Raw genomic sequence first — 26048 nt, 5'->3', positions numbered from 1 at the left:
ACTTCTTGTGTTTTTTATTTTAACTATACTGACAGATGTGAGGTGATATCTCAGTGTGGTTTTGATTTGCATTTCCCTGATGATGAGTGATATTAAACATCTTTTGATGTGTCTGTTGGCCTTCTGTATGTCTTCTTTGGAGAAATGTCAGTTTATGTCTTCTACCCATTTTTTAATGTATTATTTGTGGTTTTTTGGTGTTGAGTTGTGTAAGTTCTTTATATGTTTTGGATATTGACCTATTATCAGATATGTCATTTGCAACTATCTTCTCCCCTGTTGTCTTCCTGTTTTATTGATTGGTTCGTTCACTGTGCAGAAGCTTTTTATTTTGATGTAGTCTCAATAATCTATTTTTGCTTTTATTTTCATCACCTCAGGAGACATATCTAGAAAAATGTTGTGTACAGCTGAGGTCAGAAAAATTACTGCCTGTGCTCTCTTCAAGGATTTTTATGGTTTCAGTTCTCACATTTAGGTCTTTAATCCATTTTGAGGTGTTTTTTTGTGTGTCTGTATGGTAGAAGAGAGTGGTCCAGTTTCATTTTTTTTTGGATGTAGCTGTCCAGTTTTTCTAACACCATTCATGGAAGAGATTGAGGGGGGTTTTTTTGGTTGCTAGGTTGATTGCTTTATATTTGGTCTTTTTCTTCCAGTAAAAACTTAGCAGGCAATTTAAAGCTTTGAGCTGTAGGAATTGATTTAGTTTTTTTGTTACCTAGTTAATGTTATACACTATATTCTTGCAAAAACATAATTTTTGTATCAGTCCTATACCTTCAGTCACAGACTTTAGGTGTATGGGGAAAGCATGGTGCAGTGGAAAGACGTCTAGACTGAGAATCACTGCTTGTTTTCTTCGAGCCTCACTTTACCTATTCATACAGCAAGAAAGTTGGATAAGTTTTCATTAAGGTTCCTGAAAGTCATAAACTGCTGTGATTCTAATTACAACTTTTTAGGATGTTGCATATTTATAAAGCTACAACTTCCAAAACTTCTTGCAGTTGTTTCTTAAACTATTTTTCCCTCTTCTCTATTCTTCTTCTGTTGAGTGCAAGGATATTTTTTGGAATTAATGGAATGGAAGATCTCAGGAAATAGGCGTTTGTGCAGAATGAAGATTGTTTTGTTAAATTTGGGGACCTGAACTAAATTAAGTACGGGTGAGATATATCATCCACTCTTTTTCCAGCAATAGAAGCCAAGTCTTAAGAAATATCCTCCAGCTTTTACATATTAGTTGTCATACTTATAGTATCTTATTATTCAGGTGCATTGAAACAAAAAGCATGTCTCTAAATTCATGACAGAGTAGTGGTACCACATATTTTTAAATAATTTCTTATAGAAATAATTCTCATTTCCTGGCCATTAATGTGGCAGAATTAAGAGCCTTACACCTACTTGGTAATGAGTTCATTAATTATGCCAAATTCCTATGTAAAACCTTACTGCTGCTATGAAACTATGAAAAGTCTAAGACAGATATGAAAAGACAAAGACAGATTTGAAAAATTCTGTGGTGTTAAATGTTGCTTGTGAGTATACTTTCCCTCAAATTAGTGTTTGAGAAATTATTTTTCAGTCTTCCTTTTCCTCTTTCAGTAAGCTATACTACACCAGATTTTTTTTTTAAATGATAACTGTTTTATAGGTTTTTAAAGCAACTGAGACAGTTAAAAACACTGAAAATTATGACATTATATAAAAAGATTTAACGAGGAAATTCAGGTTGCAAAAGCTAAATATTTTGCTTATAAAACATTTTTAGTATTGTCTTTGTATACCATATGCACAATAATTCCTTTTGTACACTTAATGTATTTTATGAATCATTTAAAGGTGTTAGCATTTTATTATTCTGCGTATTTTCTTTTATAACATGATTGGGCAGCTAGCCATGTAACACCATTTTTTGTAATTCAAGTTTTGTTAATATGTGAGATTTTGTTAATATGTGAGATACTAATTACATCAGCATGGAATACGCATGCTGTGTGCTAATCTGTTGTCTCAAAAACAATGAACGTACAGTTTTGTCAAGATGTTTGTTTCCTAGGCTTGCTAAAAAAGGCCACGAGGCCAAAAAACCAAAGGCCAATATCATTTTTTGAAGCACATTCTGTTTTTATTTTATATAAATCTGCATAATTGAAAATGAGACATTCAGAAGTATATTGGTGAAAAATACAATGGTTAATTTTTATGTTGTTTTATCTAAGAAAAAAGTGCAAGTGATAATGATAAAATGGAACGTTTCAGACCCTTTATGTTATAAGGTCCAGATTATGTAATTGGGAGCTGCACATTTCAAAAACCTAATTTCTGAGCCACTATTGGTCATATATTGAATTCTTATTAAAGGTCTTCAAATATTTAACAAAAACTAGGCTTTGCTACATTTTTCAAGAAGCTATACAATAAATAAATAAACCAAAAACAAAAGTATAAATGTCAGCTAAATTAATATAGCCCAAAAAACAATGCTGAGGCATTGTTAATAAAAATCATCTTGTCTGCTTGAACTACTGTTAATGAAATTCCCAGTTGTAAAGTCTAAGTCCTCAAAATGTGAATCCTGACTAGATAAATGTGTATCTCATTTATAAAGATAACTTATAAATAGCATTTTTTAAAATTTTACTCACAAAGTCTCCAATCATACAGATGAGTTGGAAGTGTCATACAACTAACATGAGTGTATCCTTTGCTTAGATTCAGTAATTGTTAATATTTTGTTACATTTGCTTCATATTTGTATGTGTGTGATTTTTGTTTTTAATCGAGGCTTAGTAACTAACATAGGCCATGGGTGTCGTGAGCACTTCTTCATAACAACAATTCCATCATGACATCTAAGAAAATGAGTAATTCATAATGGCCCCATGCAAATCCCCATGTTTATCTCAGGAAGTGTCTTTTGTTTATTAAAAAGCATTTTTGGGGGGCACCTGGTTGGCTCAGTGGGTTAAGCCTCTGCCTTCGGCTCAGGTCATGATCCCAGGGTCCTGGGATCAAGCCCCGAGTCAGGCTCTCTGCTCAGCAGGGAGCCTGCTTCCTCCTCTCTCTTTGCCTGCCTCTCTGCCTACTTGTGATCTGTCTGTCAAATGAATAGTAAAATCTTTAAAAAAAAAAAAAAAAAGGCATTTTTTTTCTTCATCGAGAAAAAGATGAAGACTAGCTGACATGCTGTGGGGAGTTGGGAACTGGGCCCATCATAATCTTATATTTTTTTTTTTTAAAGATTTTATTTATTTATTTGACAGAGAGAGATCATAAGTAGGCAGAGAGGCAGGCAGAGAGAGAGAGGAGGAAGCAGGCTCCCTGCTGAGCAGAGAGCCCGATGCGGGACTCGATCCCAGGACCCTGAGATCATGACCTGAGCCGAAGGCAGCGGCTTAACCCACTGAGCCACCCAGGCGCCCCATAATCTTATATTTTAAGAATATTTTACTTTGGGGGAAAAAAAAAGAATAACTTTGTAGAGAATCAGGCTCTTTATTTGGATTTCCATATACTGTCTCATTTGCTCCTCACAAGAACTCTGAGTTAAGTCAAGTATCTGAATTTTACTGCTGAAAAAACACATCTTGAGTGAGTAAGCAATTTCTTTGTTGAGTCGCAAGGTTATTAAGTAACATCACCAAGACTTCTTCTAACTCTTCTCTTCTTTTTATTATACATAGCACTTGAGACACTACTGTCCTACAGCTTCATGGTAGTGTTCGAGAGTGCCTCTTAAGTCAGAATCGTACTTTCAGATTTGGGCGGCATCTTAGACATCACTAAGTGTTCCTCAAAGGGGGTGCTCTTGGCATTTTGGGCAGAACAAGTTTTTATTGTATGAAACTTTACCTTGGATTGCATGAGGCTTAGCACAGCCTCCCTCCAAGGACCTTCTCAACTATTTTGACTACAGAACTGTCCCTGTACATTTCATTTTCAAATGTACTGGAGGGCAGCAGGATTACCCTGGTTTAAGAGCCATTTATTAGTATAACTACCTTGTTTAAAAGAAAGAAAAAGGAGAATCAGTCTTTCTTCAGCAATTACTATAGGGCAGGTATCATGGTAAGTGACTCATATAACTTAGTCCTTCCATCAGCTCTTTGCTCTAAGGATTCATTCTACAGCTGAAAAAGTATCATAACATATAGCTTAAGTTTACACCAAAGGTAAGTATTGGAGCCAAGATTCAAACACAGATCTGTGTGATGCCAACATTCATGAGCCTCCCCTCCCCCCACTGTATAGACCTGACCCAGTAGAACAACTCTGATATTCTGGTCATTTCTACTCTTCTCCTTTCAGTACCTTTTTAAAGAATAATCAATGAGAAAAAGATTTTGGAAAAGCTTTTGAAGGTATTTGTGGGTCATTGTTTTTAGATCTAATGATTCTCTGAATTGAGTGTTCCGTTTTAATTTTAACTCAAATATAATTTTCAGAAATGTCACTGCAGTTGTTACACAGCATTGTGAAGGTACTTAATGCCTCAGAACTGTACACTTCAAAATGGTTAAAATGATAACTTTTGTGTTTATGTATATTTCCTTATAATAAAAAATTCTTAATGTTACTAATCTACTTGGAAACTTTAAAATTTAAAATTCATATTCAAAATCTCATTGAAACCATTCTGCTCTTGTGGTGTTTGACAGTACCTCTGTAGTGATCCCTTTGGTTAAGATACATTATCATTCTTACGTGCCTTAAGGTTTACAGCCTTATTCCAGTACTACACCGGGGCTTCGGTTTTCAAGGTAGTAGGAACAAAACAAAAGAATTCTAATTTATGACTGAAACAATGAGTACGTTTGAGAATTTTGCTTTCAAAGTGCTATTTTCTTTGTTTTTAAAGTGACCATGAATCAGACTGAACATAATCTGACCGTGTCCCAGATTCCATATCCACAAGCATGGCACGTGTTTTATGCAGACAAGTATACGTGCCAAGATGACAATGAGAATTCTCAGGCGGAAGATATCCCGTTTGAAATGATGTTACTAAACCCGGATGCCGAAGGGAATCCATTTGATCACTTTAGTGCTGGAGAATCTGGTAAGAATATATACTTAAGTGTATATCCTAAATATAGAAAAAAGCCTGTGCACTAATATCTCCATTTTATGTTTTTTGAGTATTTAAAAACAACTTAAGTGTCCAACAGTAGGCAGGTGGTAAGTGAGTCCTCTTATAGCATTTTATTTTATTTATTTATTTTTAAAATTCTATTTATTTATTTGACAGAGGTCACAAGTAGGCAGAGAGGCAGGTAGAGAGAGAGGGGGGAAGCAGGCTCCCTGCTGAGCAGAGAGCCCGATGTGGGGCTCGAACCCAGGACCCTGAGATCATGACCTGAGCCAAAGGCAGAGGCTTAACCCACTGAGCCAACCAGCTGTCCCCTCTAATAGCATTTTAATAGCCATACTATTAAGTTAGAAAAGCAGAACACTAAGTATTATATTTTATGATTTCAAGTATGTTAAAAAATGCAGAGAATTGAGAAAGAAGTATAAAAATACGAATAGATTGTTTCTGTATTTTAGGTAGTAGAATAACGGATTTTTAGGCTTTTTTCCCCCATGCATTCTAAACCTTTTTGTTATTTTTATGATAACCTAGTTATCATAAAACAGAAAAATGCCAATAAATCGAGCCACCTAAATTGGTAAATCAATTTTTTTTTTTTTAAAGATTTTATTTATTTATTTGACAGAGAGAAATCACAAGTACACTGAGAGGCAGGCAGAGAGAGAGGAGGAAGCAGGCTCCCTGCTGAGCAGAGAGCCCGATGCGGGACTCGATCCCAGGACCCTGAGATCATGACCTGAGCCGAAGGCAGCGGCTTAACCCACTGAGCCACCCAGGCGCCCGGTAAATCAATTTTTAAGTGAGGTGGAAGCTGCACGATTTTGTGTGGGTGTCCTTTCACCAAGTTGTTTAAAGAGGTCAGGGATTGCCTGCATGGGAGCTTGCAACCATTTTAGGAACGATCAGAGTTTTATAATGCTTTCCAAAATCTGATTTACTCCTGTAAAATGTTTCATCAGATTTTTGGCTGACTGCCTGTTGCCCTACAGGAGTAAGATTCCTAGCCTGAACAGAAATAAATGACTTTTTGTGACTAATGATAAACATGCTATACAGTATTATAGCAGATGTGTAAATTTACATGTCAGAATAAAGATTAAGATTGTAGGACAGCTATCAAAAGGATAAGGAGTTTACTTCTTAATGATTACCCATCTGGAAGAATCAATCTGCTTAGAGAAAAATTCAATCCCATTAAATCTCATTGGCCATCAAGGTGAGTGGGTGCAGGTAGAAGAAATTGAGGCTATATTAAATGAAACCAATTGTTTAGTTCAAAGTGTAAATTGCCACAGCTAGAAATGTAACTCAAGGAACATGTCTTATGGACAGTAGGTTACCAGTAACTTAACCTATGAAGAGATAAATTTATTTTTATGTCTTATAGTCTGAAAAAAATATTTAGTGACAGACTGCCGAGACCAACATTTTGAAATAGTTAAGTTTAAAAGTTCTTTCTGTGAAGGAAATGACAGAAGGGTAAGCTACTCAAATTATTTTTGAATGCAAACGAATTTAAGAGTTAAATTTTATGGGGCGCCTGGGTGGCTCAGTGGGTTAAGCCTCTGCCTGTAGCTCAGGTCATGATTTCAGGATCCTGGGATTGAGCCCCACATCGGGCTCTCTGCTCAGCGGGGAGCCTGCTTCCTTCTCTCTTTACCTGCCTCTCTGCCTACTTGTGATCTCTGTCAAATAAATAAATAAAATCTTTAAAAAAAAAAAAAACGGGTTGAATTTTACTTAATACTATTTTGGATCAGTATGGTTCATTATTGGATGTCAATACAGTCATACCATTTCTTTTATCATCATCACCATTATTATTACCATTTCAGAGCGGGGAGGGCGGGAGGAAGAGGGAGAGGGAGAATCCCAAGCAGGCTCTAAGCCACCAGCACAGAGCTCAGCTTGGGGCTTGATCTTGTGACCCTGAGATCATGACCTGACCTAAATCAAGAGTCAGATGCTTAACCAACTGAGCCACCGAGGGGCCCCATTTTTTTAAATGTTTATAAAAGATGTTGACATTTATTTTCTGTAGTTTAGAAAGACATCAGTGAAACTCAGGTCTACTGACAGCATTGGATGACAGGTGAACTAAATTGCTTGTAAGGTCCCTTTTAACCCTAACTCTCTATTATTTCATGTGACAGTTATTTCTAGGACTGGTAAAGGCTCAGCAACAAGTACTGCTCTGCTGCATTCACTGTGTGTGCAAACACTAGGGCCTGTAGTGTAGTCAGTCCACAAGCCCTTTCCCCTCTTGGCATCCTGGCAATTTGCGTAGAGCTCAAGAGGTTGTTCTATTTATTGTGTGGATCTAGAAGACTCTACTAGCTCCTGATATACTTCTTTTTGCTTCCTTATCCAGGCTCCCATTTTTGGTCTCTTTCCTCATCCCCAGTTAGACATCTGAACATTGACCATAGGCCATAGGGTGATCACGTCTGTGACCTGTGCCACCCCTGGGCCACTGAATGTCAGCCATACTTGCCCAGGCTCATCCTGAATTATGGCTAGCTTTTTGTTTAGGGTTCACGTGATCCATTCTAATTCAGCTCTTAGTCTGGACTCTTTTTGACCTTCCTTCTCCAAGACTGATTTTGATTTGATGCTTATGTTTATGTTTAAAATCTTTTTTTTTTTTTTAAGATTTTACTTATTTATTTGAGAGAGAGAGAGAGAGCATGAGAAGGGAGAAGGTCAGAGGGAGAAGCAGACTCCCTGTAGAGCTGGGAGCCTGATGTGGGACTGGAGCCTGATGCGGGACTCAATCCTGGGATTCCAGGATCATGACCTGAGCCAAAGGCAGTTGCTTAAGCAACTAAGCCACGCAGGTACCCTAAAATCTGTTTTATACGAGAATGGAGAAATTTACATCGGTCATGTCACCAACAATATTTCAGTGAGGGGCAAAACCTCACTACAGTATGTATGTTCATTAAGCATGATTCTGTACAAGGTTCATCTGTGGGAATGGATTATTAACAAGTACCAGCCATACTCAAAAGTCTTCATAGTTGTTAGGTGGTTGGCTTAATTCCTAGGCATCACATCATTTTCTCGATTAAGGTGCCTAAAACCCTTAAAATATGATTAATCCTACATTGCCATGACATGATTAATTCTACATCAAAGTCTAAATCAGTGGTCCTCAGCCCATCACTCTGCATCTGGAGACCTTTAAAAACAAGACAGATGTGCACCCTCTGAGACTCAGATAGATTTGGTTTTGAAGTGAAAGCCAGGCAACTATGGTTTGTCAAAGCTCCAAGTTGATTCTAATATGCGGAACCAGTGATCTAAAAGTCCAAATGCCAGGCGCCTGGGAGGCTCAGTTGGTTTAGCATTTGCCCTTGGGTCAGGTCATAATCCCAGGGTTATGGGATTTGAGTCCCACATCGGGCTCCCTGCTTAGTGGGGAGTCTGCTCTCTCACCCTCTCTCAGATAAATGAATAAAATCATTTAAAAAAAAAAAAGTCCATATCCCACATTGTTTTAGAGCCTTGAGAGGGATTCTTCCTATTCTGTAGCCTCAGGTGTGGAATTTCTTCCCAGGGAATAATCCCCAGTTAGTTCATTTTAGAAACTTCTGCTCATTTGTTTAATTTTCTGCCCTGAATAAGGAAAATTGATTTGCTATGGTTTTTGCTGAGAATTGACGATTAAGCTGTATGTCTAAGGAACTTGAATTAAAATAACCTGGTGCAGGTAGCTGCAATTAATGTTACATGTTATTCTGGTTAGATTTTACAATTTGTTTTCTTTCAAACAAATTTTTTTTTTGTATCTATCAAACTTTGGTTCATCTCATATTTTATAGATTGGTTTAGGTTTTAGAAAAACACCAAGGCAAGGATGATGCCACTTGACCAGATACTACATAGGAATATTGTGCTTTAAGGTAGAATATGTTCAACTCCTTCTTAATGATATTAGAATCTTCATTGACTACATTTGTGCTCTTGTTAGAGACCAAAAGAAGTACTCAGAATCCTGAGAGTTAAAAAGCATTATTATCTAAAGTAGGCTGGTTTTCGTCAGAATAATATTATATTATTCTCTGTAACATCTGCTATCTCACTTGTTTTTAAGATTCCAGATACTAGCTCTGGTAACATGTTAGAATGCTTTTGGCTTAAAGTAATGGAAAATTCTCATGCAAGCAGTATACCGCTTGCAGTAAGGAAATTACCTTCCATAACAAGAATTCCCGGGTTATTCAGCGTCTCTCTACCCTCCTATCTTCGGACCGACAGCTTTGTCCTTAAGCGAGCTCCCTCATGTTCAAGGGTAGCCGCAGTTCACTCTTTGGGCGTCACACCTAGATAATGACAAGATTCAGTATCCCTTTTTTTTGAGAGCAAGGAAACCTTTCCCAGAAACTCCCTCATTTGACTTCACTGGCCAGAGCTGGGGCACATGCCCTTACTCTACACCATCGTAAGAGAAATGTAAGTGGAAGGGGTCCGAAGTGGGATAGGCATAGACTCATGTGTCAGAGTGAAGGGTGAGGCTTACCTCTTCCTGGCAGGGCTGTTGGAATTTCTGTGATCAGTCGAGGCTAGTCAGGATGTATCTTGAAACACTTGCAGGTGTTGTGGACTTTGGGGTCGGCAGGTGTGTTCCAGTGCCGATCAGTCGAGGCTAGTCAGGATGTATCTTGAAACACTTGCAGGTGTTGTGGACTTTGGGGTCGGCAGGCGTGTTCCAGTGCCGCTCCCCTGACCCAGCGACTCTCCTCTTTTCTTACCCTTTTTTCTCCTGTCATGTAGCTGGAGCTGAGTTTTTTGAAGCTGTCCTGTAAGTTTTCTTCCTGCTGAGTTTTGCCAGTGCTGCTTTAAGTTCGCCTTAAAATCTGCGTGCATGCTCCCTCATAACATACATGTGGGCCACCCCCTTGCATGCTCGCTCGACAGCATTTTTCTTCCTTGTGTACAGGTGAGAGTTCATACTTAACCACCCACCTGTCTTAAAAGTAGAATCTAATTTCACAGTGAGCAAATAGAGTTGGCTTTCTTGTGAAGGGTGGTGACAGAATAAAAAAGTTGATCACTGAAGAGAAAAGAACAGAGTTCTTTTTTCTAGAAGGGATTTAGTTAAGAGAACAGTACGTGCAGAATCAGCATTTTACCTCTAGACTGTCTCGTGGACAGAAACAAGGTAAGAGTAATGATGAATGAAGTACAGGACCCAGATGTCCTGAGCTAGTTCAAGTTACCTAACGTGTTATCTGAATGAAATGATTTGTTGCTTATAATGTTAGCTTTTCTGGAGGGTACATTTAATATTGAATAATCCTATTTTGTGCTGCTGACATATGTCTTCTTTTCACAAGTACTTTCTACATTATTCTGAATACTCAGTAAATAGTCTGCGGATTTTCTTTTTGTCGTGGATTTGTAACCTGATGGAGTTTGAAACTTGATCTTGTAATAGATACTCTGTAAAGTATTTTAAGTAAATAAAACAAAAGAATGCCATACTTAATTCTGTATGCTAAGAAGGGAAAATAAAAACTAAGATTCAAAAGACAGGACCTCATAAAGAATTTTTACTGTAGTGATAACACGTTTAGCGTGTTTTCTGTCTTGTTCCATTACTGTCATAATCCCAGGCTTATTGTCTCATTATTTCTAAAGCTGGAATACTCTTCGAGTTTAAAAAGAAATTATGCCTTTTCAGTTATTTGATCTTCTCTTCCTGAAGTCCAAACATGCTTTTTCACCTGCATGAGAGAACTAGCGACATTTATATACGCAGAGCAGGAGAGACACCCAGTGGCTGAAACACTACTTCTCTCTCTCTCTTATTCCTACCCATTCTAAAAACATGACTGAGATTGAAGCATCTATTGACTGTTTTTCCTACTATTTGCATCTTCTGGATTGCTTTTTTCAAAATGAATACTCCCTTCTCTGCCTGTTGATTGGCGTTTAGCTCGGGTGGGAAACCGGAGCAGATTCCGAGCCCGCGATCGGATGGCAGTGATCGCAGTTCGGACTCTTCGTCCCCGGAATCAGCGGACGCAGCTCCCCTCACAGCCACCCGCGCTGTACTCCAGTGTGTTTACATACAATATCTGGTGTATTTAGATAAATATAAAATCTTCATATTAGGAACTAGCAGTGGTTGTAACCAAGTCAATGTACAGAAGCTAGTAAACTCAAAGCTAACCCTCTAGTTCATGATAAAAATTTTCTGAAACTTCTGAAAAATGAAGACACAGTCAAAAGATTCCAGGTAGGGACGCCTGGGTGGCTCAGTTGGTTAAGCAGCTGCCTTCGGCTCAGGTCATGATCCCAGCGTCCTGGGATCGAGTCCCACATCGGGCTCCTTGTTCCGCAGGGAGCCTGCTTCTCCCTCTGCCTCTGCCTTCCACTCTGTCTGCCTGTGCTCGCTCTCACTCTCTCTCTTTCTGACAAATAAATAAATAAAATCTTTAAAAAAAAAAAAAAAAGATTCCAGGTAATGCAGAAAAAGGGGGTGTTTATGTTGTGGTTGCATGAACACTGTACCGGAAAACTGTAGGAACTAGAGGCTACGTAACGACTGGCACCGTTTCTTTTTTTTTTTTTTTTTTTTTAAGATTTTATTTGTTTATTTGACAGAGAGAGACAGAGAGGTCACAAGTAGGCAGAGAGGCAGGCAGAGAGAGAGGGAGAAGCAGGCTCCCCACCAAGGAGAGAGCCCGATGTGGGGCTCGATCCCAGGACTCTGAGATCATGACCTGGGCCGAAGGCAGAGGCTTAACCCACTGAGCCACCCAGGCGCCCCTCGACTGGCACCGTTTCTAACATAAAGTCTGCTCATTTGCTTTGCTTTGTTCTTGTCTTTACCAACCAGCTCTCTTTGCTTATTTGAAATTCCTGTTTACTCAAAATATTTATTTCACTGTGGCCTGATCTGACATCTTTGGTCTGTCCCAACGTCGGCTCCCTTCAACTTCAGTTTCTGTTGCCTGATTCTTTCCATGTTTGTGGTGTCATTTCCTGAGAGAATATGATTAGCCTGACTTATCTTTGAGAACCAAATTAGTCTGGCGGCCAGTGGCTGGTCTTCGGGTTGGTGGCCGTTTGATTAGGTATTACAGTTTCAGTCAACTGGGAATGGAGTCTCATGGTCTCCGTGGGATTTCCTCTTTGACAAGAGCTGACAGTTTTCTTCAGGAGGGGCCTCTGGTCATAACAGGTATTTTGAAACTTTGTCCAACCGGAAATGTAAGGTCATGGTACATTCCAGAGCTGTTTTTTGCATCAGAATCACCTGATGAGCTTATTAAAACACAGCTTGCTACTCCCCTCTCCCAGAATTTCTGATAAAGTAGATCAGGGATAAGGCCCAAGAATGTGCATTTCTGTTTCCAACAAGTTCCTTGCTGCTGGCGCAGGGATGGCACTTTGAGAGCCATCGTCAGGGTGTATTAAACTATTGTTGACCAAATCTGTTCCTGAGTTTCACACTAAAGTAATCCACTTTGGGGGCAAAAAGTATGTCTAACTGCTAAAATCCTGGTTTTAATTTACTGTTTTCTAACGAAACTGTGCTCTTATGGTTAGTTTTTAGGCTTATCCCCCGACCACGATGATTTTTATAGATTGACTTTACCTTCTTTCGTTTAACCCGTCTTCTTAGATTTAAATCTTTATCCCAAAGTAAAAAATTGTTTACATTTTAACAGTTTCCCTTTTTTTCCATACACAAGTGAATGCAATGACTCCAGTTAAAATGCCAAGTTCTAGAAATATACTGAGGGAAGATTTGAAAACAGCCCCACACTGTCCCTGGCTCTGTTGTACTGAAGCAAACCCCTTTCTTCTCTTCACAGGGTTACATGAGTTCTTTTTCCTCCTAGTCCTGGTGTACTTTGTGCTTGCTTGCATTTACGCTCAGTCACTGTGGCAGGCTATCAAGAAAGGAGGGCCCATGCACGTGATCCTCAAGGTTCTGACAACCGCGCTGCTGCTGCAAGCCGCCTCGGCTTTAGCTAATTATATTCATTTCTCCAGGTAACTCGAAACCACTAAAGCTGTGTTCACCATTACATCTAATTAATCCTAATTAGTTCGCCAAAATTATGCTTGCTTTGATTATGAACCATCTTTGTGCATTTGTAAGTTACACTAATACTCTTCTCTTCACTTTCTCAGTTACTCCAAAGATGGAATAGGCATACCTTTTATGGGAACTTTGGCAGAATGTGAGTATCTTTCTGAGATGTGTTTTTTGAAACCTAAACTTGCTATCTGCTTCTGGCTTGTTTTGCTTTTTTTGTAAATTATGTTCATCCCGATACAGCTTTTCTATCCAGGGTTGGGTACAATTCAGCCCAAATGAAAAGATTCCGTTCCCATCTGTCCGGTTTAGTTTCTTCTTGATAATACGTAACGAGGGTCATTCTTCATTGTTTCGGGAGCATATTTATATGCCTTCTCTCAGTTTACCTCAATAAAAACTCAGTGAAGTAGAGACGTTTATCCCTAGTTTGCACGTAAAGAATCTGGGGTCATTGACAGGAAGCACATTTCCCAATGTCAGCAGCTGTTGCGTGGGAGACACCAGACTCGGAGCCAAGTGTTCTGAGCCCAAAGCTGAAGGTGGTTTTCCTACTTTCATCCCTTCTTTGACTATTTCTGACACAGAAATCAAAGCCAGAGAGTATATGATACCTGTCATGGAACTGACCTCACAGCTTCGTTCTTTTATTTATATGAAGAACTTTGATGACGTAATTTTCCAACTAAGCGTGATGGGAAAAATATTTAAAAGTTTCCATAATCTATAATGCCATTTTTAGTCCCAGAAAAACAGTCAAGATTTACTCTAAAAAAGGAGATTCTGAATACGAAACCATTCTATGATTTACTTTTTGAAATAGTTCCATAGTTCTCTTGTAGTCTCATCTCTATTTAATAGAGTAGCTCATGGTCATCTCTGTAATGATCTCGGATCCATTTATCATCTTGCTGCCTATTTTAAGATTTGAAACCTCTTAGAACCTTTGTTTTTCTACTGCAAAGGATGTGTACTGGTCACCTCTTCAACACGAATAAGAGTTGCTTCTCCTTTTTGAACAGTATTGAGAGTTCTGGTGTCTCCTGCTCTTGTCTCTTAGGTCACTCAGGATGTTTAAGAGAACCGTAGAATTTTATTTTATTTTTTTTTAAGATTTCATTTATTTGAGAGAGAGAGAGAGAGCTTGAGAGGGGGAGAAGGTCAGAGGGAGAAGCAGAGCTGGGAGCCCAATGTGGGGCTTGATTCCAGGACTCCAGGATCATGACCTGAGCCGAAGGCAGCCGCTTAACCAACTGAGCCACCCAGGCGCCCGAGAACCATAGAATTTTAAAGCTGAACAGAACCTGAGAAATAATTTAGCTTATGCATTTTGAAAGGCAAAGCACACAAAAGCCCATCAGTGGAAGCCAGTACTATAATCAGGGTCTTTTGCATGTTTGTCAGTGCTGCTGCGCACAGAATACTGTTTGAGGCTGTCTGGCATCTTCACTGCAGGTTAAAAGTTAAAAGGTTTCTTTTCATTAAACTAACAATGAATGTTGATTAATTTTGGTGTTCCAACAACAGGTTTGATTATTAAATGATTAAAATGTCAAGATTGTTAATAAAATAACAAAGAGTGGGATTTTTATGTGATGTGTATATTTTATCTACAACTGGGTATTTTTCAGTGACAGGTAAGCAGGGTTCTACCTATACATACAGTTACGGTATTCTGTCAGTGTGTGTCTTAGTATACAAAGGAAAGAGCCAGAACATCAGGGTTTTTACCCCCAGGTATTGTTTTTGCTAATTAGCAACTTATGCAGGACTATTCCGTTGAGTGAGCTCTTTAAGTAACTGAGTATGTATTTGTGAGATATTTGATAAAATAATTGGCATCACAGTCATTTACAACCTGTGATGAAAGAAAATTGTGCTTGATCTAGAAGGCCATGACATTTTGTACCATTCCAACGTAGTAACAATTCATTATCAGAATTCACTGTTACAAATATATGAACATAAATGTCGAGTATCCAGTTTTCATTTGGATGGCAGAGAAGAGGGAAAATGGTAAAAAATATATGTGAAAAGGTGTATCATTAAAAGGTTTTACGCTTGCAGCTTTTTAGTATATTATAGTACAGCTACTTTTACCTGTTTCGGCAAAAATAGCTTTATATAAGAGAAGTGAAAGTCTTAGATGTCCAAGGTGAAGCTGACAATTTGAAGAAAGTTTCACTTTGTTAAATTTTAATCACGTTTATTCCAAAATCCACATCAGAATACCCTATGAGAAAGTGATCATCTCTTTTTAAATCAATAAATACTAGTTTCCAAAATAAAAATGCGTGGAACTTAGAGTATTTATAGAGTGTTGTCTTTTCCAAATGGGGAACTGGATGGGTGGTCCTGTCGCCTCGTTTTTTAAAGTAGCAGCCTTCCCTGCAGTGTCGGTGATGGCCACGTGGTGGCGCATCACACTAACGCACGGAGCGTTTCATTCGTCCCCAGGACTCTTAACACTAAAGCCAACAAATTTGAATGTTACAGCAGCCATGTGTTTTATTGTCATGCTATTTCTTATTAATAATTTTAGAAAATGAGGTCACATTATAGAGTTCAACCATCAAAAAATAACGACCTGGAAATGATACTAGTATTGTCCACATTGCAGAAATTACTTTTAAAATGTGTTTATTTTAATGAGCAGTCAGTTATAGAGAACAGTATTATATAGTAAGAAAGGCTAAGAAAAATGGGAAACACAAGGAGATTTAAAGTTGGTCTTAATAAAGATATATATATAGAGAGAGAGAGAAAGGGAATATTGCCATTGTTCTATTTTCAGAAATGTTTACAAAATTATTGGCAACATTTTAATTTTTAGAGTTCTACTTGAATATTTCTTATTATTGAATTTTATCAACTTCTCTTCGAAAATGCCTCTCTTTTTGCGTTTAAAAAGATAATTATATTCTCAGTGCTAAAAGGACCTAAGCCTTTGTATTATGAAAACTTAGTTGACTTTGGTTTTCATTTCCCATTAGTTTTTGACATTGCGTCCCAAATTCAAATGTTATACCTGCTTCTGAGTCTGTGCATGGGTTGGACGATAGTCAGAATGAAGAAGTCTCAAAGCAGACCTCTCCAGTGGGATTCAACTCCCGCATCCACAGGCATTGCAGTGTTCATCGTCATCACACAGGTGAGTGTTGATGCTCAGTGTTTGTACTTCGAATATACAATACTGTAACCTTGAGCATAACCTCATTTGAAAAGTGAAATGGGACCAATGAGGAATTTGTCATTTTAAAGCATGAATTTAAAGAGTGACATATCAAATAATGTACATACAGTATTGAGTGCTGTATATGTCGATTGCAGAATTTAGTTATAATTTACTTGACTTTGAGCTTTCAATCAGCTTATTTTAAATGTGCAGAATGCTTAATATTAGGATAGATTCTCATTTCCTACTTAATAGCTTTCTTTCATAATTTCTAACACATAGTAAGAACTTAACATTTTAAATGAGTGCATCAGTGAATTTGAGATTCATCCATGGGCAAGGATTTTTAGGTCCAGTTCTGTTACTTTATACATGAAAGAATTCAAAGGAAATCTGAGGTTAATGAAAAAGCAAAAAATGGAATAAGAATGAATAGGATCTAGTTTTTGAAAACAAGTCCAAGATCGAATTTAGTCTTTTAGAAAATTTAGTCCTCTTAGCCCTTTTTTTGTTTGTTTTCTTCTATTCTAGGATCTCCATATGCCTATGTGCAATGGATTTTATAAAAATTATTAAGGAAAATATAACGAAAAATTTATACTGAGTTTATGACCATCATTAGCTGTAGATGAAAATGAAATCTGTACCTGGGCTCTACAAAGGACATTATAATCTAAATCTTAATACATTAGAGTGAAAAATTCATTAACTAAGGAGAAGTCCTGTGCTTTGCTCATCTCTATACTCATAGTATGTATTTAGTATAGTAGGTGCCAAGTGAAATAGGTGTATTGAATTTCATGATTGGGTTAGAAAGAGATCATGTCACAAGTGATGATATTTAGATAGGAAATAATGCCTTTCTAAGGCACTGTGTTAGAAATGATTAAGATAAGGGCAAGATTCTACCAACTTACTGTTTCTAATCTAGAGCTTATGGAGAGTAGTGTTAATAACATCAAATTCTCATTTCTCAATAAAGAGCTTTCTTAAGAAATGACTTTTATTATTTCATTATAATTTGAATCCATTATCATAGACAAATATGAATTGAGAACTGAGATTATGACACTGCTCTAGAGCTTATATAAGCTCTGGTTCTCAGTAACCACCCAGATGAGGTACACATGACTAAATAAATACATGCCTATTTTCCACAGGTCACATGTTAGTATACACATCAGGAAAATGTAGAATTTTGAATATATAAAAATGTGAATCATGGCAAGTGATGGGGTTTTGTTGGCTTTATTGAGGTATAATTAACAAAAAAAGTTGTACATGTTAAGGTATACAACTCGATGTTTTGATATATGTATACATTGTGAAATGATCCCCAAAATCAGACTAGTTAACATATCCATCACCTCACGTAGATACCAGGAGATAGTAGTTGTACAAGAGCACTTCTTCACTGCAAAAGTTAAGTTTAGAAATAGAGGTTAAGGAATCGTATGGGTATAGTAACTTGGGGAAGTGAAGAACTAACACTTCAGTAATGGAGAGCAAATACTCAGCCTAAGGAGGAAATGCATGTGTGCAGCATGGCCGAGGAGCCCAGGTAGGTCTAAGACCAGGATAGATGATCTGAGTAAGAAGAGGAAGGGGTTGCTGACAAACCCTGTAATGTCTAAGAATTGGATTTAATGACTGAGTTTCAATCTGAATTCTTTGGAAGCCACTGAAAACCATTCTGAAGGCTGAGTTGGCAAATGAAGGATACACAGAGCTACTGATACTATGAGGGCAAAAACATCATAGTAATTTGTGATTGAAAATTTGTGTTTGGAAAAGATGGAAGGAAAGTGTTTCTACTGAACAGCAATAAGTAGAAGAGCTAATGAGGAACTGCTGAGCTTTCTACTGTAATGGTAACAATATTGGGGGGTCAACAAACAAAAGGATGAGTAACTGCCATTATGCATGAATAGCCTGGGTACTTATAGTGAATTTTAAAGCTATACTCTCCTTTAGGGCACCTGGCTGGTTCAGTCACTTGAAGATTCAACTCTTGATTTTGGCTCAGGTCATGATGTCAGAGTCCTCCGTTTGAACCCTCTGTTGGGCTCCACACTGGATGTGGAACCTGCTTGGGGTTTCTCTCTCCTTCTCCCTCTGCCTCTTTCCACTGCTTGTGTGTGTGTATGTACTCATTCTCTCTCTCAACTTAAAAAAAAAAAATACACAGTCTCTCCCTCTCTCTCTCTCTCTCCCCTTTATACTGGAGAGTGACATCTAAAATCAACAATTCTGACTTACTCACTTCTGGATTACAGAAGATACCAAGATAATTTCAAAGTTATCCTGAGATGATGGACTTGAATACATTTTTTTATTCAAATTTCAAACTTTTGTATTCAAAATTCAAAATTAATTTTGATTCCTAATATGGTGCTGAAGGAAGAGAGATTTAGAAGAAAATTTAGGTTTATTCTCTTAATGGTTTAACTTACTCTCTCTTTTTTTTTTTTAAGATTTTATTTATTTGACACAGAGAAAGAGATCACAAGTAGGCAGAGAAGCAGGCAGAGAGAGAGAGAGAGAGAGGAGGAAGCAGGTTCCCCACTGAGCAGAGAGCCCGATATGAGGCTCGATCTCAGGACCTCGGGATCATGACCTGAGCCAAAGGCAGATGCTTAACCCACTGACCCACCCAGGCGCCCCAGCTTATTTTCATCTTTAGAGATGTTTTACTTGAATTGTGGTCCCAATTGCATTTTTTATCTTTTGTATGTGATCTTTGATAAAAATCCCTGTTCTTTAGCTTAGGGGATCAGGGAGGAAAAGTCTGTGCCTAATACCTGTGCTTTGTTACTCAGCAGCATTTATAGTCTGGTAAATCTTAGAACCTCTTAGGAATGTTTATATACTCTTTAAGGGAATGTTTGAAAAGAGTTGATAAAGTACATATGAGTAGACAAGATTTTTTTTTTCTCTAAATGTAATATTGTATTTTGCAGAGTATTTTGCTGCTCTGGGAACAGTTCGAAGATACCAGTCCTCACAGCTACCATTCGCATCACAACTTAGCAGGGATCTTGCTAATCATTTTAAGGATTTGCCTAGCATTGTCATTAGGCTGTGGACTCTACCAGATCATCACAGTGGAGAGAAGCACGCTAAAAAGGGAGTTTTACATCACGTTTGCCAAAGTATGAGTTTGGGTAGAAAATGGCTTCTTCTGATTATCAGCTTTGTTTTGCTGTTTTGGGAAGGTTAAGCAACCCCATGCTGATGTTGGTTAAGCTCTTCTGACACGTTAGAGCACGAAGATATGCCCTTCATGTTCTTTAACTCATTTAATCTTTACAGCCTATGAGATATAGATATTATTATCCCATTTTACAGAACCTATGAAATAGTAGTTTCCATGTAATCTTAGGTCAGTTTTGCCTGGGTCATACATAATTTCTTCATCAATAGGAATTTCACATTTTTTTCCTGTAGTATCCAAGGTTTTAAAAATATAAGTTAGAAAACAGTTTACATTTCTCAAAAAGCACTTATTAATTGTGAACTGTTCCATCAGAGTGGCAGTGTTTTCTAACCACGAGGAGCTCTCTGCGGCATACGCAGACGAAGCGGGACACTGAGGACATACTGTGTTTCAGCACCTCCGTGTGAGGTCGCGTTGACTTTATTCCTCCTTTCTATGTCCTTGTACAGGTGGGATCTTAAAGCAAATTGAATTTTTTTTTTTCTCTACCCATTTAACAAAGGAAAAGTTGAGAGAATTTGGGAGAGTGACATTGCAGGAGCCTACCTCCCTAGAAGGTTCTGGTTCTCTGTCAGGTTGAGGGAATCCAGGTGCCTTCATCCTGGTGCCTCAGAACAGCATTCAGATAAGCTGTTCCGTCAGCGGCCCCTTCCCACCCCCACCGGAGTGCCCAGGGCTCCACCTTCCAAGGCGGCGGTGGCAGAAGCACCAGGGTCCTGTCCCAGCCATGAGCAGTTCCGAGCTGCTCGGGCAGCCCCAGGAAGCCGCGTCCGCTGTCTGTGTACCAGACAGGCAAGAAGAATGCCATTTTGCGTTTGAATTTTGCACGGGGACAGGAGTGCTTTTTGTCCAGAAAGGTAACATATATTTACGGTGTTTTAGAACTAAATTTCCTCTTTTGTTCTGAACTTTTTCTTGAATTTAAAAGAATTATTTTTATAGGTGTTAATCTAACTTTTTAAATGGGTTCAAACATCTGAAAATATTTAAAAAGAAACATATTCTTTACATCTCTCCCATCTACTCAGATATTATCTTGTTATATAATCACTGCTATTAATTCCTAACTTACCTTCCTAGAGAATTTTAAATATTCCTATGTATTCCCTCCCTTATCAACACAAACAGTAGCATGCTAAACACATTTTTTTAAAAAGATTTATTTATTTATTTGATAGACAGAAGTCACAAGTAGGCAGAGAGGCAGGCAGAGAGAGAGAGGAGAAGGAAGCAGGCTCCCCATTGAGCAGAGAGCCCGATGCGGGGCTCCATCCCAGGACCCTGGGATCATGACCCGAGCCAAGGTGCATAACGCAGAGGCATATGCCACTGAGCCACCCAGGTGCCCCTAAACACATTTTTTTTAGCATCATGTTTTTTCCTGTATCTTCAACATACTGAGCATCTCCACAGCTACTATTTTATTAACTTATTCTTTTACTTAAAATTTAATTTTGAAAATGAAAACACATGGTAGCTCTTGGAAAAATAGAAAAGAGATGCTGGAAGAGTACGATGTTAAAAGGTATCCCATCCTTACTTGCTCAGTTCTACTCTCATGTGTTAACCCACAAACGGGCCACTGCTATTCGCCAGTGTTTTGGGTATTCTTACAGAATTTCTTCGTGTATCTCTACATGCAACTCGTATTTTTTTCTTTTTATGGGAATATTACACATTTGTACCTTGCTTTTCTCAATTTTTAATGTTATATTAATGCATTTTCATGTTTAAATATTTAATATAATATATACAATGTAATATATTAAAATGTGTATATAAGATTTATAAAATTTAAAGTCTGCGTTTGGTTAGAAACAAAACATTATCATAACAATAGCAAATTTATTTTTACATTTTATTAGATAGAACTTTTAAAGACCAGTTGAGGTCGATCAGGACCTCCTAAAGAGGTTAGTAATGTTTTTTATCTGGCATATTCTGGAAATAAACACACAGCTGTACTCATTTTACTTATTTGTCATTTGTTTCAGGGCTGTATCTTGTGGTTTTTATGCCATCCAGGTCTGGCATGTATTTCTGTCATTTTTAGTGACTACCAAAGAGATAAGGTAAGTAATACACCTGATCCCAAGAGTTTTTTATTGTCTTTATTAACAAATGATTAAAGTAGAAAAGCCCTATTTATCCACGTACCAGGTTTTCTGAGTTCTTTGAAACAAGATAATTGAACTGGTGAGTATATAAATTAAAACTTTGAAAGAAAAGCATTCAATTTTAGCTAATTAAAAAATGATGAGAATCATTTTTATTATCTCAGCCTATTTTATTTGTAACACTGTTTTTATAAATTTGTTCATGATCCATCTTTTTTAAGAACAATTGATTAAAATTTTTTACAACACAGTGGTTAAAAACCAGGGTAGATTTGTGAAAAGTCAACCTAGTGGCTGCACAAGACACAGACCAGAGTGCCGTGCACAAGGATGCCGCACCTGATCGTGCAGCTGCTGTCTTCTTAGGTCAGCGGCTCCATCATCTCGTGCTTTGCCAGCCACCGCTCCCAAGCAGTGCAGTGTGGCCTTGAACGCACACAGATGGCTCTCGGGCTTGAGGTATTCACAAAGGGGAAACAGGTAGGAAGGTAGTCTACAGAAAGAAGCAACTTGAGAATTTTTCTTTTTTTTAAGATTTTTTATTTATTTATTTGACAGACAGAGATCACAAGTAGGCAGAGAGGCAGGCAGAGAGAGAGGAAGGGAAGCAGGCTCCCCACTGAGCGGAGAGCCCGATGTGGGGCTCCATCCCAGGACTCTGGGATCATGACCTGAGCCGAAGGTAGAGGCTTTAACCTACTGAGCCACTCAGGCACCCTGCAACTTGAGAGTTTTTGAGAGAGCTTTTAGAATACTCTTCAGGATTCAGGTGGGTCATGCCCTACTCCGCCTACCAGATCAGCCCTGAACCTGGTTTTTCTTCCCACCTTCTGTAGTGTGTGCACCCTGAGGGGAAAATGCTTTAGCAAACTGTGTCTTATTTTGGAGTCTGTAAACTAACTGTTGAATAAATTTTGCCTTTGAACGATGACAGTTCTGAATGTTAGTCGTATTTTCTTACTGAACGTTTCTTTGGTAAAACTTACCCATGTTAAAGACAGAGGCCAGAGCAGGGTACGTGTATATATGCTCTGTATGTAAGTGGGACGGATATAGGTTCATGATAAATTGAATGTAATTTGTCTGTTTCCGCATGCAGTCAAAGCATTCCCTTTCTTTTCTTTCCAGGTTGTAACAATAGGTGTTATCCTTTGCCAGTCCGTTTCCATGGTTATTCTCTACAGACTCTTTCTGTCCCATAGTCTATACTGGGAAGTTTCTTCACTTTCTTCAGTAACACTACCACTGACCATATCATCTGGACACAAAAGTCGGCCTCACTTCTGATACTTGATTTTCTTTAAAGGAAAAGTGAATTGATTTCAGAGTGCAATGAGGATCCAAATACAGTGACTTTTTCTTTTCATACTTTTGGTATGAAAAACTGAACCCAGAAGGCAGAGCATGGTATTTATACAGCTGCATTTAAGCAGTAGCAAACTGAAAAAAGGTAATAAATGAAATGTTTTGAAATATGTTTAATAAACTTTCAAGAAAGTGTGTTGTTCTAAGGTGACTTATGCAGTTTCTCTGTGGAAATTAAGATGAAAAAGAATTACATGATATTTTGGTAAAAGATTCACCACTTGTGATGCTTCATCATCTTATATCAATAGTTAACTCAGGTTTGATAGTCTTATGCAGAGTAATCAGTTAAATGATTACTTGCTTGTACATATCTAAACTAACTCCCATGACTCCAAATCAGTGTAACACTGGTTAAAAACTGCTTCTTTTTATGCTTTAAGGAAAATGCATTTCATATTGGAGTTTAAAGGAATTAAAAATGAGATTACTTCAGAATGTGAATATAAAATGTATTTATAGCTAAATGAGTAAGTGTTTTCTTTATTTGTGTGTAGGTTCTTCTCTATCTTCTATCACTTTCTGGCTGTAGTTCAGGTTCTGGCTTGATTAGCGAAGGGTTTTTGACATATAATTTATGAAAAATAAAGCTTAGATACATTACTATTGGCTGTTCCTTATAAAGAGTTTTAAAATCTGAGCACTTAGGTGAAGGGACAAGCAGGGTTACATGTTTAAAAAGAAAGAAGAAAAACGTACCTTGTGATATGGTACTAAAATTCTAATCCCGATATAATTCATTTCTCTTACATTGAATCCCCAATCATAATTAAGCCGTATACACAGATTAAATTAACAGAAGCATTTCACATAAATGTTGGTTTCAGTCATCAACTACCCATGAATTCCTGCCCAAGGATACTTAATCAGGATTAAATTTTCTATGAATAATTGAAAAACAAAATACTCACTGGATTTGTTCTAATCCGTGTTGGCACTGGATTCTAAGTAGTTGCCATCTTGAATCCTTTGTAATAAAGCCATATTTTTGTGTGTATGTGATGCCCCAGTATTGAGTATGCTAGCGACAAAATACTCTATCAAGTGCCTGTTTAAAGAATTGCTAAACGGTTGTCAATACGCGCTGTATAGAGTGAGTATTCCCGTTGGTGGTCACTGACTGGAAACTACTCTGCATGTCGTGCTGTTCAGGCCTTTTCATTTCTACATCTGGCTTTTTTTTTTTTTTTTTATATTTTTTATCTACTTCCAAAGGTATTACATTTTTAAGCAAGGAATGGTGCACTGACCTGGTAATTAAAGTCTTTAATGAAATAGTTAAAATAACACAGTATAATTTGTAAGTACTTATGGCTTCGTCTTTGTTCTTACCTTACACCTAGTCTCCTGTGGAAATGAACAGTATTCTGTCTCATTTTAAAGGCAAAATATATATGTTCGTGAGTAGCAAACTGACAGAGTGACAGAGGTCAGCCTGCTCATGAAGTCATCCTTCTAACGGGTCTTTGTAAATTATTTAATAAAGGAGGGCTACAGGTTATCTCTAGGAAGTGTGAGGTATATTTTAGGTTTACATGATCTGCTGTGATCATGACCTTTCCTTTTCCCACATCTCACTCATAACCCCAGGTACTGCCTGTGAGTTAAACGGAACAAAGATGGGGAAACCTTTTCATAAATTTTGTGAACTTGGCACCCGTAGAAATAGGGAACAATTTTTCTGTTACCTTACACAAAGAACATAGAAACTGTAATCCAAATACAGGAGATGTGTTGTTGGTCTTGCGTATATGAAACTTATGAGGTCTTTTTTTTTTTTACTTTATTATTTTTTAATTTATGGTTGAATTTGTTGATAATTTATTTTGTTATTCAAGAACCATTGTTAAATGAAGGAAAACGATTGTTAATAATGAACATATAATGTAGAAAACATTGTTAATAAATTTAGTAATCAGAGCTGAAGATTTATAGTCCGTAAGTCGTGGCACAGCGTGCGCTCTTCTCTTGTTGAACATTTACATGGAGCTCTGTCGGCACAGAGTGTGAGGGATAAGGATATACTGCAAACTCTCATTAAAGATCGAAACTTTCCTACTTTTTGTTCTGTCAGATCATGCTTTTTTAAAATGTGTTTTTATATTTTTCTTAAAGAAGATGAATGCTTATGTCCAGAGCTCTTTTTCTTTCCTTTTTTTCAGATGCATTTTGTTTTTTCTCTTAGGAAGGTGTAGAAAATATTTGCCTTTATTGACACATGTAATAATATTAGCTCCTACTTAACTGAAAGTCTACTGTGCGTCGAGCACTTCCTCTTGTCCCTGAGCCCTGCTGTGCTAGCAGAGCTCCCCTTTACCTGAGTATAAGAAAAAATGATTTCTCTAAAGCACCAGACCTCTCTTTCACTTTTCTACTTTTTACCCTCATGACTTAATGAGCACCTATTAGGTGTGCATGTTTTTAGTGAAAATGCATGGCCATCTGTAGTTAATTTTAGCTGTTGACTTTAAGTAATTGTACTAAAGTCAGAAATGAGCTTGCATATCTATCTGTAAGTATGGACCTCAGCACATTTCAATATTTGAATCTTGGCTTTCAGCTAGAAGGAGAGAGAATCTAGACAGAAGAGTTTGTTTTAGGAAGGTTTTCTGTGGTCTGAACTTGTAAGCCAAGTCTGTTGAAACAACAAGATCTGTAAGTGTAAGGCCAACTGGAATGTAGAGACTGGAACGTGTACAGTAATATGAACGGTGGCCCTTCTGCCTGTTTCCCTTAGGAGACTCTGCCTAGTCTCTGGAATTATTTGAATAACATTCTCTTTGAATAACTTCACTGGTATCAAATCTTTGAGGTTTTCTGTTTGGTTTTGAGAAGTAATGCAGTAACTAATCAATCTGACACTAGATCTAAGAGGTAATACTGGTTTTTGGACCAACATGAATTTGAGAATTGAGACAAGTAACAAGATCGGTTTTCCTGTGAAATCTGAAAACTACTGTGGAAGCACAGTAGCCTGAACTCCTTGCAGAAGTTCTCGAAGGAATATTCCTGCTTCCACC

General features: G+C 37.7%; 1 protein-coding gene across 2 annotated transcripts in view; it reads left to right on the top strand.

The window, feature by feature from the left end:
• GPR180 (G protein-coupled receptor 180) overlaps positions 1-25821 on the top strand; it is a 32348-nt gene extending 6527 nt beyond the window's left edge. Inside the window, exons 3-9 of one of the 2 annotated variants that reach the window (XM_004746146.3) lie at positions 4865-5065; positions 12928-13108; positions 13250-13299; positions 16148-16305; positions 19290-19481; positions 21541-21618; positions 22792-25821. In XM_004746146.3, coding sequence (XP_004746203.1) covers positions 4865-5065; positions 12928-13108; positions 13250-13299; positions 16148-16305; positions 19290-19481; positions 21541-21618; positions 22792-22950 — 1019 coding nt within the window. In that variant the 3' untranslated portion in view covers positions 22951-25821. The remainder of the gene's footprint in view (positions 1-4864; positions 5066-12927; positions 13109-13249; positions 13300-16147; positions 16306-19289; positions 19482-21540; positions 21619-22791) is intronic. The other variant, XM_004746147.3, reaches the window with a different exon arrangement.
• The last annotated feature ends 227 nt before the right edge of the window (positions 25822-26048 follow it).

Source organism: Mustela putorius, unplaced genomic scaffold, assembly GCF_011764305.1.
Source record: "Mustela putorius furo isolate JIRA1106 unplaced genomic scaffold, ASM1176430v1.1 tig00003974_pilon_pilon_pilon, whole genome shotgun sequence".
Classification (NCBI taxonomy): domain Eukaryota; kingdom Metazoa; phylum Chordata; class Mammalia; order Carnivora; family Mustelidae; genus Mustela; species Mustela putorius.
Note: the sequence above shows the minus strand (reverse complement) of the source record. Positions and strands in the feature narration are given on the sequence as shown.